This window comes from Phyllostomus hastatus, unplaced genomic scaffold (genome assembly GCF_019186645.2).
Source record: "Phyllostomus hastatus isolate PE091 unplaced genomic scaffold, TTU_PhHast_1.1 phas_contig_196, whole genome shotgun sequence".
NCBI lineage: Eukaryota > Metazoa > Chordata > Mammalia > Chiroptera > Phyllostomidae > Phyllostomus > Phyllostomus hastatus.
Window position 1 is genome coordinate 2,107,687 of NW_025333709.1, and position 13,957 is coordinate 2,121,643.

At 67.3% G+C, this 13,957-nt stretch overlaps 1 protein-coding gene across 18 annotated transcripts in view; it reads left to right on the forward strand.

The window, feature by feature from the left end:
* Positions 1–13,001, forward strand: part of ABLIM2 (actin binding LIM protein family member 2) — an 87,190-nt gene extending 74,189 nt beyond the window's left edge. For 12 of the 18 annotated variants that reach the window (XM_045834060.1, XM_045834059.1, XM_045834063.1 and 9 more), the window contains 4 exons: positions 601–655; positions 1,980–1,987; positions 2,199–2,279; positions 11,274–13,001. In XM_045834060.1, the coding sequence (XP_045690016.1) occupies positions 601–655; positions 1,980–1,987; positions 2,199–2,279; positions 11,274–11,387 (258 nt within the window). In that variant the 3' untranslated portion in view covers positions 11,388–13,001. The remainder of the gene's footprint in view (positions 1–600; positions 656–1,979; positions 1,988–2,198; positions 2,280–11,273) is intronic. The other 6 variants (XM_045834066.1, XM_045834068.1, XM_045834075.1 and 3 more) reach the window with 1 other exon arrangement.
* The last annotated feature ends 956 nt before the right edge of the window (positions 13,002–13,957 follow it).

Sequence of the window (13,957 nt, forward strand, 5' to 3'; positions counted from 1 at the left end):
GGCCCTTGTGGGACCCGCGCCAGGTGCAGGGCTCGGACAGTGCAGGGCGCACGGGCCCTGGTGGGGCTCAGTGAGTGATTACACGGCGGGGGGGGGACTCGAGGGGAGGCATCTGCAGGTGGGCAGCAGGGAGAGAGAATTCCAGGCGTTCACGGTCGGGACCCATTACAAGGTGGGGCTTGTCGCTGGTGCTAGGTGCTGCGGACAGGTGAGGGAGGCACCTGAGACAGGCGGCAGGCAGGGCTCTGGGTCCAAGTCCCCTCAGCCCGGCGTCACCCTCTGAAGTCCCCGTCAGTCTCAGCCACCACTCTGTGCAGAGCGCTCACCGCACGCTGGGCTCCGTCCCGGGGGCCGTGAGGACACCGGCCAGGAAGCCCCTGGGGACCGCAGGGTCCAGGGGCGAGCAGAGGCCCCGTGGAGTGGCCTCCGTGCTGACTCTGGTAGGAGCAGCCTGGACCAGCCGGGTCCATGCGGGTCTGGACGGCAGCGTGTGAGCGAAGCTGCCGGCGGACACCCTACCCGCCTGGGCCGCGAGGCCCCGCCCGCCCACCGCCCGCCCCTGCGGCCTGCCTCCTGCCGCCCTTTCTCTTTCTCTTCCAGAACGCCAATTTGGCCCCTGGCGGAGCAGACCCGGATGCCAGCTGGGGCACGCGAGGTACAAGGAGCGGGGACCCCTGCGGTCTCTGGCTGGGGCAGGGGTCACGGGCACGCTCCCCCGGGGCCAGCTGGCTGCAAGCATCCGGGAGGAGGGGAGCCCGGGGCGCTCTCATCCCGCCTCCGCCCCGGGCATCGGCTCACCTCCGTCACCTCCGCTCTCCCGTGGCCCGACGCGCTCCCTCTCTCCCAGCAGCCCCTGCCCTGCCCGGGCGGTCACTCTGGTCCCTTGGGGAGTGGGACTGTGTGGGGATAGCCGCCCCGTCAGGGCACCGGCCAGCTCTTCCCCCGGGGAGTTTTCGTGACTACAAGAGAGGCAGAGTCGTAGCGAAGGGCCCCAGGTCTGAGCCCAAGGACGAAACTGGGTCAGAGTCCTTCCGGACTTCCGCCCGAGGGCTGCCTGCCCGCAGGGTGGCAGGGACCCTGGTGCCACGGCAGGTGTCTGGCTGAGGGCTCTGTGCCAGCTCCCAGCCTGCCAGGGCCTGCACCACGAGACCCACGCCAAGCGTCCTCATCCCCGCACCCCGAGGGGGACGGCGTGGGGGGCGGCTCGCTCTCGTGGGCTGGTCTGCACGGCCGGGCAGAGCGGGGGGTGTCGCAGCCTGTCCCTCTAAGAGCCCCTCCAAGTCCCGGGCTCACCGCCGACACGTCCGGAATCCCACGGGTCACACTGAGAACTTCAGGGACCAGCCCCCCCGGCTGGGTGTCCTGCCAGGGACTCTCCCCCGAGACAGGCTTGTGGTCCGGGCTCCAGGGTGGGTGTGTCTGTGGGTTCTGCGCGCTCACGGAGGCCTCGGTCCACACGAGCGTGTTTCTTAACCAGAGGCTTCGAGTCTGGGGGGAGGGGCCTTGCAACACGGGGCTCAGAGCCCCTCGGAGGGGCGTGCGGAGCTCGGAGATTTCAGGGAGGACTGCAGGGTGAGGAGCGGGAGGAGGAGGCTGGGGGCTCAGGCCCTAGGGAGGCCGTGGGTCTCCACAACACCCCCGACACGTCCACCCGGACGGCCCACTCCGCAGCGGGAGGCTGAGGCAGGCAGCTTCTCGGGCGACTCGCCCGCCCATCGGGGGGGACTCCATGCCACTCCCAGCTCCCAGTCTGGCTCCAGCCTGCTGACCGCCTCCTGCTCTGGGCTTCCCACCGAGAGGGGCAGGACCCTCTTCCCCCTGTGGCCCCGGGGACAGCCGCTGGGGGACAGGGGACCGGCCAGGCCTAGCCGACTGTGGGGAGGCGGGGGCGGGGCCCTGATGGGATTGCTTCCACGCTTTGGGACCAGAGCCTGCGCTCTGTCGCCCACTGCATGCGGTCTCTGCTCTTTCTCTTACAGAATACAAGGTAAGGGGGGCCGCCGCCTGGGCTGAGCTCTGACCTCCTCCTGCCGCCGCCGCCCAGGTGAAAAGTTCCCTTTGTTGTGCTTTTCGTGTGTCCGATGTAGACGCAAGTATGCCCCTCCCCCGGCGGCCCGGCCTGGGCTGTGCGTCCCCGTCCACGCGGGAGCCGGCTGGCCCCGGGGGCGAACCTGCGATCTCCTCCCCCGCCCCCGCAGGTCTACCCTTACGACGCCCTCATCGTGACAAACCGGATTCGTGTGAAGCTGCCCAAAGATGTGGACCGGACGAGGCTGGAGGTGGGAGCGGGCTCCGGGGGGGGCGGGGTTCTCCGCTGAGTGGCTCTGTGGGTGCCTCGTCCACGGGGCCACCCCTCATCGCCCCTGGGTGTCCCCACTGGGGGCGGTGCGGGCACAGCGAGGGCTCGGGTCGAGGGCCCACGTCGGTTCAGAGGCAGGAGAACTCGGGGTCGGGGACTCATGTGCCCAGCAAGGCGGCCGCGCCAGGGGGCCCCCCCCCCCCCGCCGCTGTTCGAGGCCTGGGCAGGAAAGGCTCGGAGCTGCCACGCCTGCTCCTCTGTCCCCTGAGTCCGGAGAGCGGACAGTTGTGCCAGCGGATGCACGACTTCTCATGGTCCGGGACGACCTGCTGGCCTGTGGGGGGGCAGGGGCGGTCGACCTGGAACAGCATGGGGCGGGGGGCACGACCCCCAGCACAGACAAAATCCGAGTGTGACTTTTGAGTCCCCAAAACTGGACGAGAGCTGCCCCTCGGCATCCACGGGGGTGGGTTCTAGGACCGCCCCCCCCCCCCGCCCCGCTGGTGCTCACGTCCCTCGTGTAAATGGTGCGATCACCTGGCACGGCCGCCCGCTGCCGCTGCGGGCTCCCAGCCGAGGCCCGCACGCCCTGCTGCGGAGGGCCCCGCGGCCGGTCGAGTCCGAGGGTGTTCGAAGCCCATGGACACGGAGGGCCCAGTGGGTGCTTGGTGAAAAGACCCTCAGGCCAGCGGGCCCTTGTGTGGTCGGACTCCTGCTGCCCGGGGCCAGCTGTGCCAAGTTTAAAAGGCCCCACCGGGTGTCAGCACAGAGCAGGGCTTCTGGTGACGCTGCCGCCTGGGAGCCCTGACTTCCCCGAGCCCCTCCTGCGAGCCGGGTCCAGAGGGCACCCCCCCAAACCATGCAGCTTCGTGCTCGAGAAGGGGGAGCACGGGAGGGTCCTCCAGGCCAAGGGGCCCGTGGGTGCGGGGCCCCAGACCAGTGCAGCCCCTGGGACGGCTGCACTCAGAGGACAGTGTACACAGAGCTGGAACCCAGCAGCCGCCTCCCGCTCAGGGGCGCCGCCCTGGGGTCCCGTGCTGGGTCCCGGGCAGTCCCTGCCTGGGCCTCCCTGTGGCGGTCCCGCCCTCTCTGCAGGGACGCACTCGCCCCACTGAGGTGGGTTCCTCGTTCACGGCGCGGGCCTGTCCCCAGGACGAATGCCACTGCTGTCAATGGGCTGCTCGGGCGGGTGGCTCCGGGGTCGGGAGCGGCCTGGAGGCTGCTGGCGGTCGTGGGACTGGGCTCCCTGTGGGTGGGGCCTCTGTCCACCAGAGGAGCCCAGCACGCTGCCCACCCCGGGCACCGCGGTGGTGGCCTCGGGGCCTGGAGCCTCCGGGACTTGCTTCTTCCCCTGGGGACTGGGGCACTCTCTAAAGGACTCCCATCCTACCCCCTGCCCTTTTTTTTTGCGACAATACAGAATGAAAGGTGCAAAACACGAAGAAGTTAACACCAGCAAACCTTTTTAAGAAGCCACTGGGGAGTGGGTCTAATTGTTTAGATCTTCCAGCAAGCACCCAGGGGCGCGCCTCCGTCGTCCCTGTCCCTCGGCCCCAGCCACGCCGGGAGCCCCGTGGAACTGTGGCCGCCACGGGCCCCTCCTCCAGGCTTCGGAGCTGGGAGGGCGCAGGAGGGGCCCCCTCCCTGCAGCAGAGGAGGGACCCCAACGGTTTTCTTTCGGAGGAGAGAGCTTTATTTTCTTTTTTTTTCTTTTTTTTTAAATTAACACCATCATATTTGTATTAAGATGTAATTTTTTTAAATATTTTTAATTTTTATTTATTTATTTATTTTTAGAGAGAGAAGGGAGGGAGGAGAGAGAGAGAGAGAGAGAGAAAGAGAGAGAGAGAGAGGGAGAGAAACATCAATGTGGGGTTGCTGGGGGTTATGGCTTGGAACCCAGGCATGTACCCTGGCTGGGAATCGAACCTACGATGCTTTGGTTCGCAGCCTGCGCTCAATCCACTGAGCTACGCCAGCCAGGGCCAGAGCTTTATTTTCAACATAAAAACAATTCGTTATTCTTATAACACTCCGGGAAAAGACGCAGGGGAAGGGAAACATCCCTCAGAATCCCCCACCGGCCCAATCCCCACCCCCCCGCCCCCCGCCCATCCAGGAACCGCTTCCGGCTCGGGTGCCCCGCCCCCCCACGCTGCCTGTGCTTCGGAGGAGGAGGCGGCGCACACGGCTCATGCCGCTGGACGTCCGCCTGTTTCTTTAACCTTGACCGTTTTCCACACCCGTCCCTGGGGGGCCATCTGTCCCTTTAAACAGCTGCGTGGCGGTCCCCACGCTGGAGGGTCCCGAAGGCCAGGCGTGGCTGCCGCTCATGCGCCACCGGCTGAGCTCGGTCTCAGGGCACAGCCGTGTACAGGGCGGGCTGGGGCGGCCGTGCGCCCCGAGAGAGGAGAGGAAGGTTCGGGGGTGGGGGGGCAGCGGGTGGGGCCAGGGCCGGGTCCCGGAAGGAAGGCTCCTCCGTCACGGGGTCCGGGCACGCCGTCTGCCCTCTGCTGCGGTGCTGAGCTGAGCTGAGCCTCGTGTCCCCGGGTGAGAGCGGGTCCTGGGGTGGGGGGCGCCCGCCAGCGGGGGCCCCAGCCTCACAGACCCGGTCGGACGGGGGAGGCAGTCAGCTGTGACCCCGAGGGGGCGTGCGATGAACCGCCGATGTAAGGGATCCAGAGGGGAGGCGGGTGGGCCCATAAGTGGCTAAAAGCGGTCAGAATTGACCGGGTGCGGCCAGTGTGCCCGCACGTGTGGATGTGAGCTGAGGAACGGAGGGTGGACCAGAGCTGCAGGAAGAGCAACAGTTCGTGCAAAGGCCCTGGGGCGGGGGGGGGGGGAGCGAGGCCTGTTTGAGGAGGAGGCCGAGGTGGCTGCACGGGAGCAGGGGACGCTGAGGACAGGGCAGGCCTTGCAGGGCCCTGGGGCCTGGCGAGCAGTTCGGCTTCTGCCCAGGAGCAGTGGCTCTGCAGGGGGACACTCGAGGATTCGGTTTGCAGTTTGAAGCCACGCCAGGCGCCGCACTGTGAGGCCAGGCCGGCTGTGTGTGCTGAGAGCTGTTTAGCAAGGAGCCCGGTCGTCCGAGCGAGACCCGGCGGACAGTGCGGGCAGCCTGGAGGCAGGAGGCAGGTGGCTTCGGGCGGTGTTTGGGGCTCCAGGCAGGGGCCTCAGTGGCGGCAGGCGTGCCGTGGAGGGCCGTGGCTCCAGGCCGTCGGGATGGGGTGGCGGGTGGAGGGGCCGCTGGGTGGAGGGTGACGGGCCCGGACTCTGGCGATGGTTGGCGCACTGGCCCCTGAGGCCCCGCCGAGGGATCCGGGACACACAGGCAGGCGGAGGGACAGGCGCCTGGAGGCCCCTGGCAGCACCTAGTGGGTGCTCGGTGTGTGCAGGTGACTTACGGAGGTGGTATGGCAGTCCTCTGCCACGCCGGAAGGGTGGTCCCGCGGGAAGTGGGCAGATGAATTATGGGATCCTGATGGGCAGAGCAGGACCAGCAGGCCGGCTTCCCAGGGGGGCCCCCAGGGCCCAAGACCCCGTGGTATCTGTCTAGCCGGTCTGGGTCCCAGCCCCCTCACCCCCAGGGCCCCATGCCTGGGAGTCCCTCTGCCGGGCAGTAACTCTGAGGGGCCACGGTGCCAGGAGCTCCCCATGTGAGGGAAAGGAGCTTACCTGTCCCCGGGAAAACTCAGGTGTCCAATTGTCTGAGGCCACTCCCTACCCACGTCTGCCTGTCACTGGCCGAACCATGTCACCCCTGTGGCCGTGTGCCAGCCTCTCGACGTCCGGGGTGGTGTCCTGGTGGAAGCAGCCGCTCAGGGCTGGGATGACCTGGTGTGGACCCAGGCCCCGTAACGTCCAGCTGCGTGACTGTGGGCAGGTGACGCAGCCACCCTGAGCCCGACTCCGCCCCGCCCGATGGCCCTGCAAGGCTGTGCTGCCCGGCGGCGCGGGCGCCGATTCGGTTGCTGGGCAGCAGGCACCGGCACCAACCGTGCTCAGTGTGCCCTCAGTTCGGTGATTCCGTCCCGGCTGTGCCCACGTTCCCAGCCAGAGAGGGAACCACGCAGGTGACGCCAGAGCAGAGAAAGCTCCCCATGGGGTCAGGGCTGGGGGCGGGCCGAGCGCCCTGCCTGCTGAGGGCTTCTTGGAGAGCCAGGAGGCCTCACTGAACAGACGTGGTGACAGCCATGAGGCTCGGCCGCCCGGAGGGGAGCGGGCTCCCTCCTCGACACGCAGCGCTGGCAGCCGGTGGGGCCCGGGGGGCGGAGGGGCTAGAGGACCTTCCTGGGCCCACAGCCCCCGAGGGGCGGAGCCGGGACCCCAGCGGAGGGGTCGCTCGGGGTCGCTCAGAGCCGCAGCGCTGTGCTGCCCTCCCAGACTAAAGGCGCTCTGCGAAAGGAGTTCTGCTCTGCGAAAGGAGTTCCGAACACCTCCTCCGCGCCTCCGCCTCCCAGCGCACGCGTGCGGACGCTCTGTCCCCTGAGTGGGGTTATCTGCAGAAACGGGACCACCAGGAGGCAGGCAGGGGGACAGACGGACAGAGATGCAGACAGACACAGACCTTTATTGGAGGGGTCCGCGCACGAAACCGTGGGGGCCGGCTCGTCTGAGGTCCGCAGGACTGGCCGGACGGGGTGGCCGGGCAGGAGCCAATGCTCTGAGGCCTCGGTGGTCGGCTGGGCTCGCACGCAGTGTGACCAGGCGGACAGCAGAGGGCGCCATGGGGAGGGGCTCCCTGTCTGGCCTGCGGCCCCGGGGGTACCGTCCCTGGGAGTCACTGGAGGGTCCTCGTGGATTTGGCAGCCCAGACCTTTCTGTCTGAGCATTGGGGGGTGCAGGGCTGGCTGCAGGAAGGGGGGTGCCCTGTCCTGGCCGCCAGGCCCCGAGACCTGAGCGGTGAGAGCCCGAGTCTGGAACGTGCCTGAGAGGGAAGGGCTCGCAGGGACAGGAGAACGGCTGTGTTTACTCACCCGACCCACCGGTCCTCTGAGAACCTGACAGACACGGGCGACGGCACCGGGTCCTGGTGGTGCTGCACGTGTCCATCTGAAAGATGGGTCGGCACCGGCGTCCACGGCCCCAGGGGCCCAAGAGGTCGGTGGTGGTTCAGCCAGGCGAGGCATGGCAGGGCTCTGGGGCCTGAGTGGCTAGGGCAATCTAGGAGGGCCCCCTGGAGGAGGGGGCGTTTGAGCTAGGACCTATGGGAGGAGGAGGAGCCACTGTGTGTGTGTGGAGGGTGGGGGAAGAACACTGCAGGCCCTGGGGTGGCAAAGAGCCTGGAATGTTCCAGAAACCGTGGATGGCAGAGGTCTGGCACGGCGCCCCGCCATTCCCTTTGTTGTTCGCCGGTGTTCCTTTGATGAGCTCTTGCCGGGGGCCAGAGGTCAGCCGTCAGTGCGTCCTGTTTTCAGGAAACCTTAGGCGTTTGGCCCAGGTCGCACGGCAAAGCCGGAGATTCGTTTGTCCGGGTCACGGGGAGTCTCCTCTACAAAGCCTTCCTGGGTCACCCCCGGCCCCTCCAGGGGGCTCACCTGCTTCCTGACCTGCGGTTGCAGGTCATGGGGAGCAGGGTGGGGGGCGGCTCTGGGGGGTGAGGGCGGCCTGGTCTGGCTGATGGCAGGGCCCCGGGCCTGGCATCCACAGGTGAGCGGCTCCCCTGCAATGGCACCACGCCCTGGGCCTCCTGCCCGCCATTTCGGGAAGGAACTGGGCTGTGCCTGGGGTGAGGGGGTGCCTGGGGTGAGGGGGCCGCCCCCTCTTGGGGAGCTGCCAGGAGGCAGGCTCAGGGGAGTTGGCCCATCTGTGCATGGCCGGGTCCTGCCCGCTACAAATGGGCTGTGGCTCTGAGGGGTGTGGCTCTGAGGGGTGTGGCTCTGAGGGGCGCGGCCAGTGTCTCAGCCCCCACAAGCAAGCCAGCACCCCTTCTTGCCTGGAAGGCAGGCGGCCCCAGCCTGTAGGGTGGGATCTCTGGAGCCCACAGGTCCCTTCTCCCTGACCCTCCTCCAGCTCTCCGCGCCCTCAGGCAGCCCTGCTCCCTCCCGACAGAAGTAGGAGGGGGCAGGGCGGGGTCCGTGCCAGCCCCAGGGTTCGCCCTTACTCAGTCTGAGCACTCCCAAACCCGCTTCCCTCCACTGCCCAGGGTCGTGGGGCAAAGCCAGGTCCCCGTGCCCCTCGGCCTGCATTGGTAGGGTTCAGGGCCTGCTGAGCCTCACATCTGACGGGCCCCCGGGTAACTGGGACAGGACTGCAGGGTTGGGACCCCACGGGGCCTCCCCTCCCTCCTTCCGGATCCCACCCTGCCTTCCCAGCAGTGGGGTGGCTCCTGTGGGGGAGCTCCTGTGTGCATCAGGAGTGTGGGGCCGGGCGGGGCTGGGAGCCGGGAGCAGCCTCCTCCGCAGGGTATGGGTCTCCTCCACAGCTGGTCTGGCCCGTCGCTGTCACCCCCTCGGGAGCAGAAACAGACAGAGCCGGCCTGTGGGGCTTCGGAGGCCTGGCCCTGCCTCCTTGTGGGTGGGGGTCACCCACCTGGCTACTTCCTGGAACCAGACCGATGGCTTTTCTCTTATCTGGGTCTTTCAACGGCCCCGAGCCACCCTCCCAGGGATCCGTGTCTCTGGCCTGTCGTGGGCCCCCAATCAATATTTGCTGAACACCAGTGGAAGCGTCTTCCTCTCCCACACCCGACTGCGTGTCCCACCGTCACGGGGAGGCCTGTGCCTGGGTACCCGGACGTGGTGCTGCAGTCTGCCGCGACAATTCTGAGTGTCTGCAAGCCGGGCGTGGGGGCCTCAGCCACCCAGAACCCCCAGGGCAGATGGCTCATCGCTGGCAAGCTCCAGCATTCCACCTCCTGTGGGCAAGTTCAAGATCGCACGTAGCCAGCGGCGGCTGATGGGCCCTTCCTGGCAGAGACTCGCTTGATGGGGGCGGGGGGAGCGAGGTCTGTGTCCTGGCAACTCCGTGTCTGTGTGTGCACACGTGTGTCTGTCACTCTGAGTGTGCCCATGGGCCTCTCTCCGCAGCTGTTTCTGTGTGTGTGTGTGTGTGTGTGTGTGTGTGTGTGTGTGCACTTTCTCTCTTCACCGTCACACCAGCCTTTAGTGTGGCTGGTCTTTTTGCAAAGTCCAGGAAAGCATACCTTTTTGTGCAAGAATTGGTTTCTATTTTTTTTTAAATTTTTAAAGATTTTACTTATTTACTTTTAGACAGAGGGAAAGGAGACAGAGAGGGAGAGAAACATCAATGTGTGGTTGCCTCTCACACGCCCCCTACTGGAGACCTGGCCCGCAACCCAGGCATGTGCCCTGACTGGGGTTCGAACCGTCAACCCTTTGCTTTGCAGGCCTGCACTCAGTCCACTGAGCCCCACCAGCCAGGGCGAGAATTGGTTTCTTTATTGTAAAATCCACATAAACAAAATGCGGCATTTTAGCTATTTTAAGGTGTGCGGTTTGGTGACACCGAGCACATACACAGCATTGTGCGGCCACCACCTCCATCTAGTCTCCGAACGCTTCCGTCTCCCCCGGCGGGGACCCCGTACCCCTCAGGCAGGTACCCCCGCCGCACCCCCAGCCCTGGGCAACTACACGTCTGGTCTGGGCCCCTACGGGTGCGCCTGCCCTGACGTCCCAGAGGGGCGGCCTGAGAGGAGACAGGCAGCCGTCCGTGCCCGCCTCTGTCACGCGGCCTCGTGTTTCCCAGGCTCATCCACGCCGTGGCAGATGCCGGAACGTCACTGCCCGTGGACTCGAGCATGTCTGGCTCACCCACGCGTCCTTCGCCGGACAGCTGGGCGGCCTGGGCCCCTGCGACTAGGGCCGCCGCGCACACGGACGTGCAGGCGTGCGCCTCAGCCCGGCCTGCAGTTCTCCTGGGTCTACCGGGGGAGGAATTGTCCGTGGAAATTCCAGAGTGCTTTCCACACGGCCACACAGAGCCACACTTTTTAAGTAGAGGCAGAAGGGGATTCAAACCAGGTTCCCTGGGGGCCAGAGCCCGGCCCCTTCCTGCCGAGGACCACCCCCGGCTTCCTCTCTGTCTTTCCACGCCGGCTGGCGGAAAGCCTCTCTCTCCCCGGGAAGCTCCATGGGGAGCGGGGGGCAGGGGGGTATGGCCGGCGCCCCGGCGGGGAGGCCGTGAGCGAGTTTCTCGGAGCCCGTTGACGAAGGCAGGTGTGCGGGGCCGGGAAGGGAGAGGCCGGACCTCAGGGGCGGCGGGGCACGCTCCCATGGGCTGCCCTGACCATCTTGGCGGCTGACACCCACTGTCCGTGGCCAGGGCCAGTCCTGAGTGGGCCAGGGCGAACCTCGCTGACTCACTCACCCCCGAAAGTCCAGGAGGGGGTGCGGGGGCCCCCTCCTCGTCCAGGGGAGCAGACTGCGGCTCCGGAGGCCGGCTGGCGCCTGCGCCCTTGACCGCCACGCGGTGCAGCTGTCCGCGGGCCCCCAGACCAGGAGCGGGGCTCAGAGACACACACACATGGCTGCTCACACAGCCGAGGCTGGGGCGGGGGACCAGGCCCGGAGCACAGGCCAGGCCCTCTCCCTGGCTCCCTGGCCCACTCCCACGCCTGGCTTCCTCGTCGGAAAAATGGACCACCAGAACCACCCGCCCCTCCTCTCGGGGGGCACCACGACAATTAAGTATGGGGGGGAACACGCAAGCAAACCCACAGAACCTCAGGTGTTGGCAGGCAGGTGGGAGCCCTGGCCCCAGGCAGGCTTGTGACTCCCATTTGCATGGGGGACGGGTGTGTGGGCGTCACCGAGCCTCCCTACCCGAGTCTCTCCCCTCCGGCACCTACGGAGTGGGGACAAGGGGGGCGCAGAGGGGACCCTCGGGACCCGAGGCCCCTGCCGCTGAGGGCGGCCACCGGACCCTCACCGCGGTCCTGCCTCTGGTGGCCCAGCGGCATGTCGCAGAGTTGCTAACCGCTCCCCTCTGGTGTCCCCCCACTCTTTTTTTAAAGAGACACTTGTCACCCGAGGAGTTCCAGGAAGTGTTTGGGATGAGCGTGGAGGAGTTCGACCGCCTGGCCCTCTGGAAGCGGAACGACCTGAAGAAGAAGGCCCTGCTGTTCTGACGGCCGCCCGGCTCTGACCCAGCGCGGGGGTGGGGCGGGGTGCGGGCGCCGCGGGAACCACGCACAGCCCTCCTGTCGCACTGGCGCTGGCTTCTCTGTGTCCACTGGGCGGGCGGGCGGGCGCCTGGGGAGGGCCGGGGGTGGGGCGCGAGTGGGTCCCACCCCACGTTCACGGGCAGCTCTCCCGCTGGCTGGTCACGGTTTAGGGCCAGGCGCCCGGCTTTGCCCCGCCCCTTCCCACTGTGCTTGACACCAGGGCGGCGCCGCAGAGTGGCTGTCCCAGGGGACGGGGGACGTTCAGACAACCACAGCCGCCTCCCTAGGCCTTTGGAGCACAGAGGTGACTGGGACTTGAGATTTGAGTGACAGACACTGACACACAATCATTGGTGGGGGACACAGGGCTCCCCGTGTCCCTGGCCCCGCCCACCGGCCCCTCCCAGCCCCAGAGGCGCGGCCTCCCCAGAGGTCCTGCAGCCCAGGGCGCCCGGGGCTGCGTGGAGCTTGGGGCGCACACGTTTTGCGGCTGTCTGTGACCTGTGACCGAGTGTCCTCCTGGGGACGAACGTCACCCTGGCAGGGTACCGTCCCCCAGGGCCCTCTGTGCACTGCGTCCTGCTGTCACACCCTCCCCTAGATGCCTACATGATACCTTTGACGTAACACAAAAGTTTTATTTTGTTAAGAAGTATAGCCTACTGAAGCGTCAGATGACACATAGAAAGAGTTTAGTTTTCCAGTCCCGCCGAGGGAGTGCTTCCGCCTTACGCCCCGCTCGCCCCGCGCCGACGTGCGTGGTCTCCGTTCCCGGCGTGCTCCTCGGGCGCGGGGCTCCCGCCCGGTTTCCGTTCGCGTCCTTTCCTTCCCGCCCGCCACGCCGGCGCCCCGACCGGCAGGCCCTCCCCCCAGTGCTGTCTGCGCGAACGAGCGGAGTGGGGACCCACGGGGGTTTCCTCGCGGCGGCCTTCCCAGTCTCGGAGAGGAGGCGGCTGTGCCAACGTGCCGGAACCCAGGGTGTCCACGTGCCCAGCCTCCCGCGCGCCCCACGTGGCTTTAGGTGACGCAGCCCGACTGTCCCGCCTCCCCACAGCGGAACGCAAACCTGCGGCCCCAGGAATGGTGCCACGTGGGCGGCCGGTCCTGAGACAGACACCGGCCCCTGGGGACAGAGGATGGGACAGCTCTCCGTGCTCCGCGAGGCCGGCGGTGCGCCCCAACCGACGGGCGCTGGGTCTGCCCCTCGGGATGGGTCAGGCTGTGGTGCCCGTGGCGGGGAGTTTACGACGCACGTCGAGAGACTTCCGGAAACCGGAAGGGGGTCCCCCATGTCTGTCCCCGGTGTCCTGTGCAGCCGTGTCTCTGTGCGTCCCGGACGACCCCGCCTGAGAGTCGGCGTTACCCCGCTTCCTCCCGGCCCCGTGACACGCCACGTCCCGCTGCGCATCCGGCTTCTCGCCAGCCCGGCTTGGCCAGGGAAGGGGAAATCTCAGCACCCAGCGCGCTTCCTTCCGTGTAGCAGTCTGAGCCCGAGCAACTGGAAACCCCCGTTTTCCTCTTAGTGCAACATCCTGTCGGCCAGGCCAGCCTGGAAAAATAAAGGACGGTGTACTGTAACTTGTGGACGTGCAGCGCCGCTCCTTAGACACACGCGCCGTTTCTGACGGGCGTGGCCCCTTCTGCGGGCGGTGTTGCGGGGGGAGGGAGGGCCCACCCTGCCCGCCCTGCCCGGGGAGCCCGTGCTGGGTGCAAGCACAGAGCGGGTGATGCTGTTCGGGGCTGGACCCAAACCCTTGCCCTAGCCCTAACCCCTGACCCTGACCCTGACCCTAGCCCTAACCCTAACCCTGACCCCCGAACAGCAACGCCACAGGCCCGGGACCCTGCTTGCTCCGGAGCATGTCTCGGCCGGGCTCCCGGTGCCGATGGCAGAGGGCTGACACCTGCCCCAGTTAGGCTGGGGGGCCGAGCAGCAAACGGTGACAGGGCTGCCCGCTGCCCGAGGGACGGGGCCCGAAGGAGGCCCCAAATGCTCCCCGAAATGCTCAGGGAGGCTCTCAGAGAAGGGGCTGCCCAAACGAGCTCATCACGTCTTGGCTCAGAAGTGACACGTGCCACCCCTAGGCCAGCCTATTGGCCAGCACCGGTCCCATGACCCCACCCAACTGCAGAGGAGTCTGGGAAACCTGGCTCCCGCGGGATGGAGAAGGAGAGAGGGCCGGCACCGCTGGGGGGCGGTCTCACTTCTGCCTCTGAGGCTCCGCCTAGTCCCCACGCTGAACTCCCAGGGCCTTCAGTGGCTTGTGTAGGAATCGTTTGGAGCCCCAGCCGCCCTGGTTTCCCCCCCTCGGCAGGTGAGCTGCCCCTGCGCAGGGATGGGGCCAAGGACAGCCCCGGAGCCGCCTACGGCGCAGACCCCCTGGGAGCCCGGTGCGGTGGCTCCGCCCCCAGAGATGCCTGGCTCTGCGCAGAGGTGTCCGCCTGACCAGACACGCGGGGAGTGGACAGGGAGGTGGGGGAGCCAGCACAGGCCAGGGTGCAGGGAGGGGACGGAGAGAGGGGCTCAGGCGAGG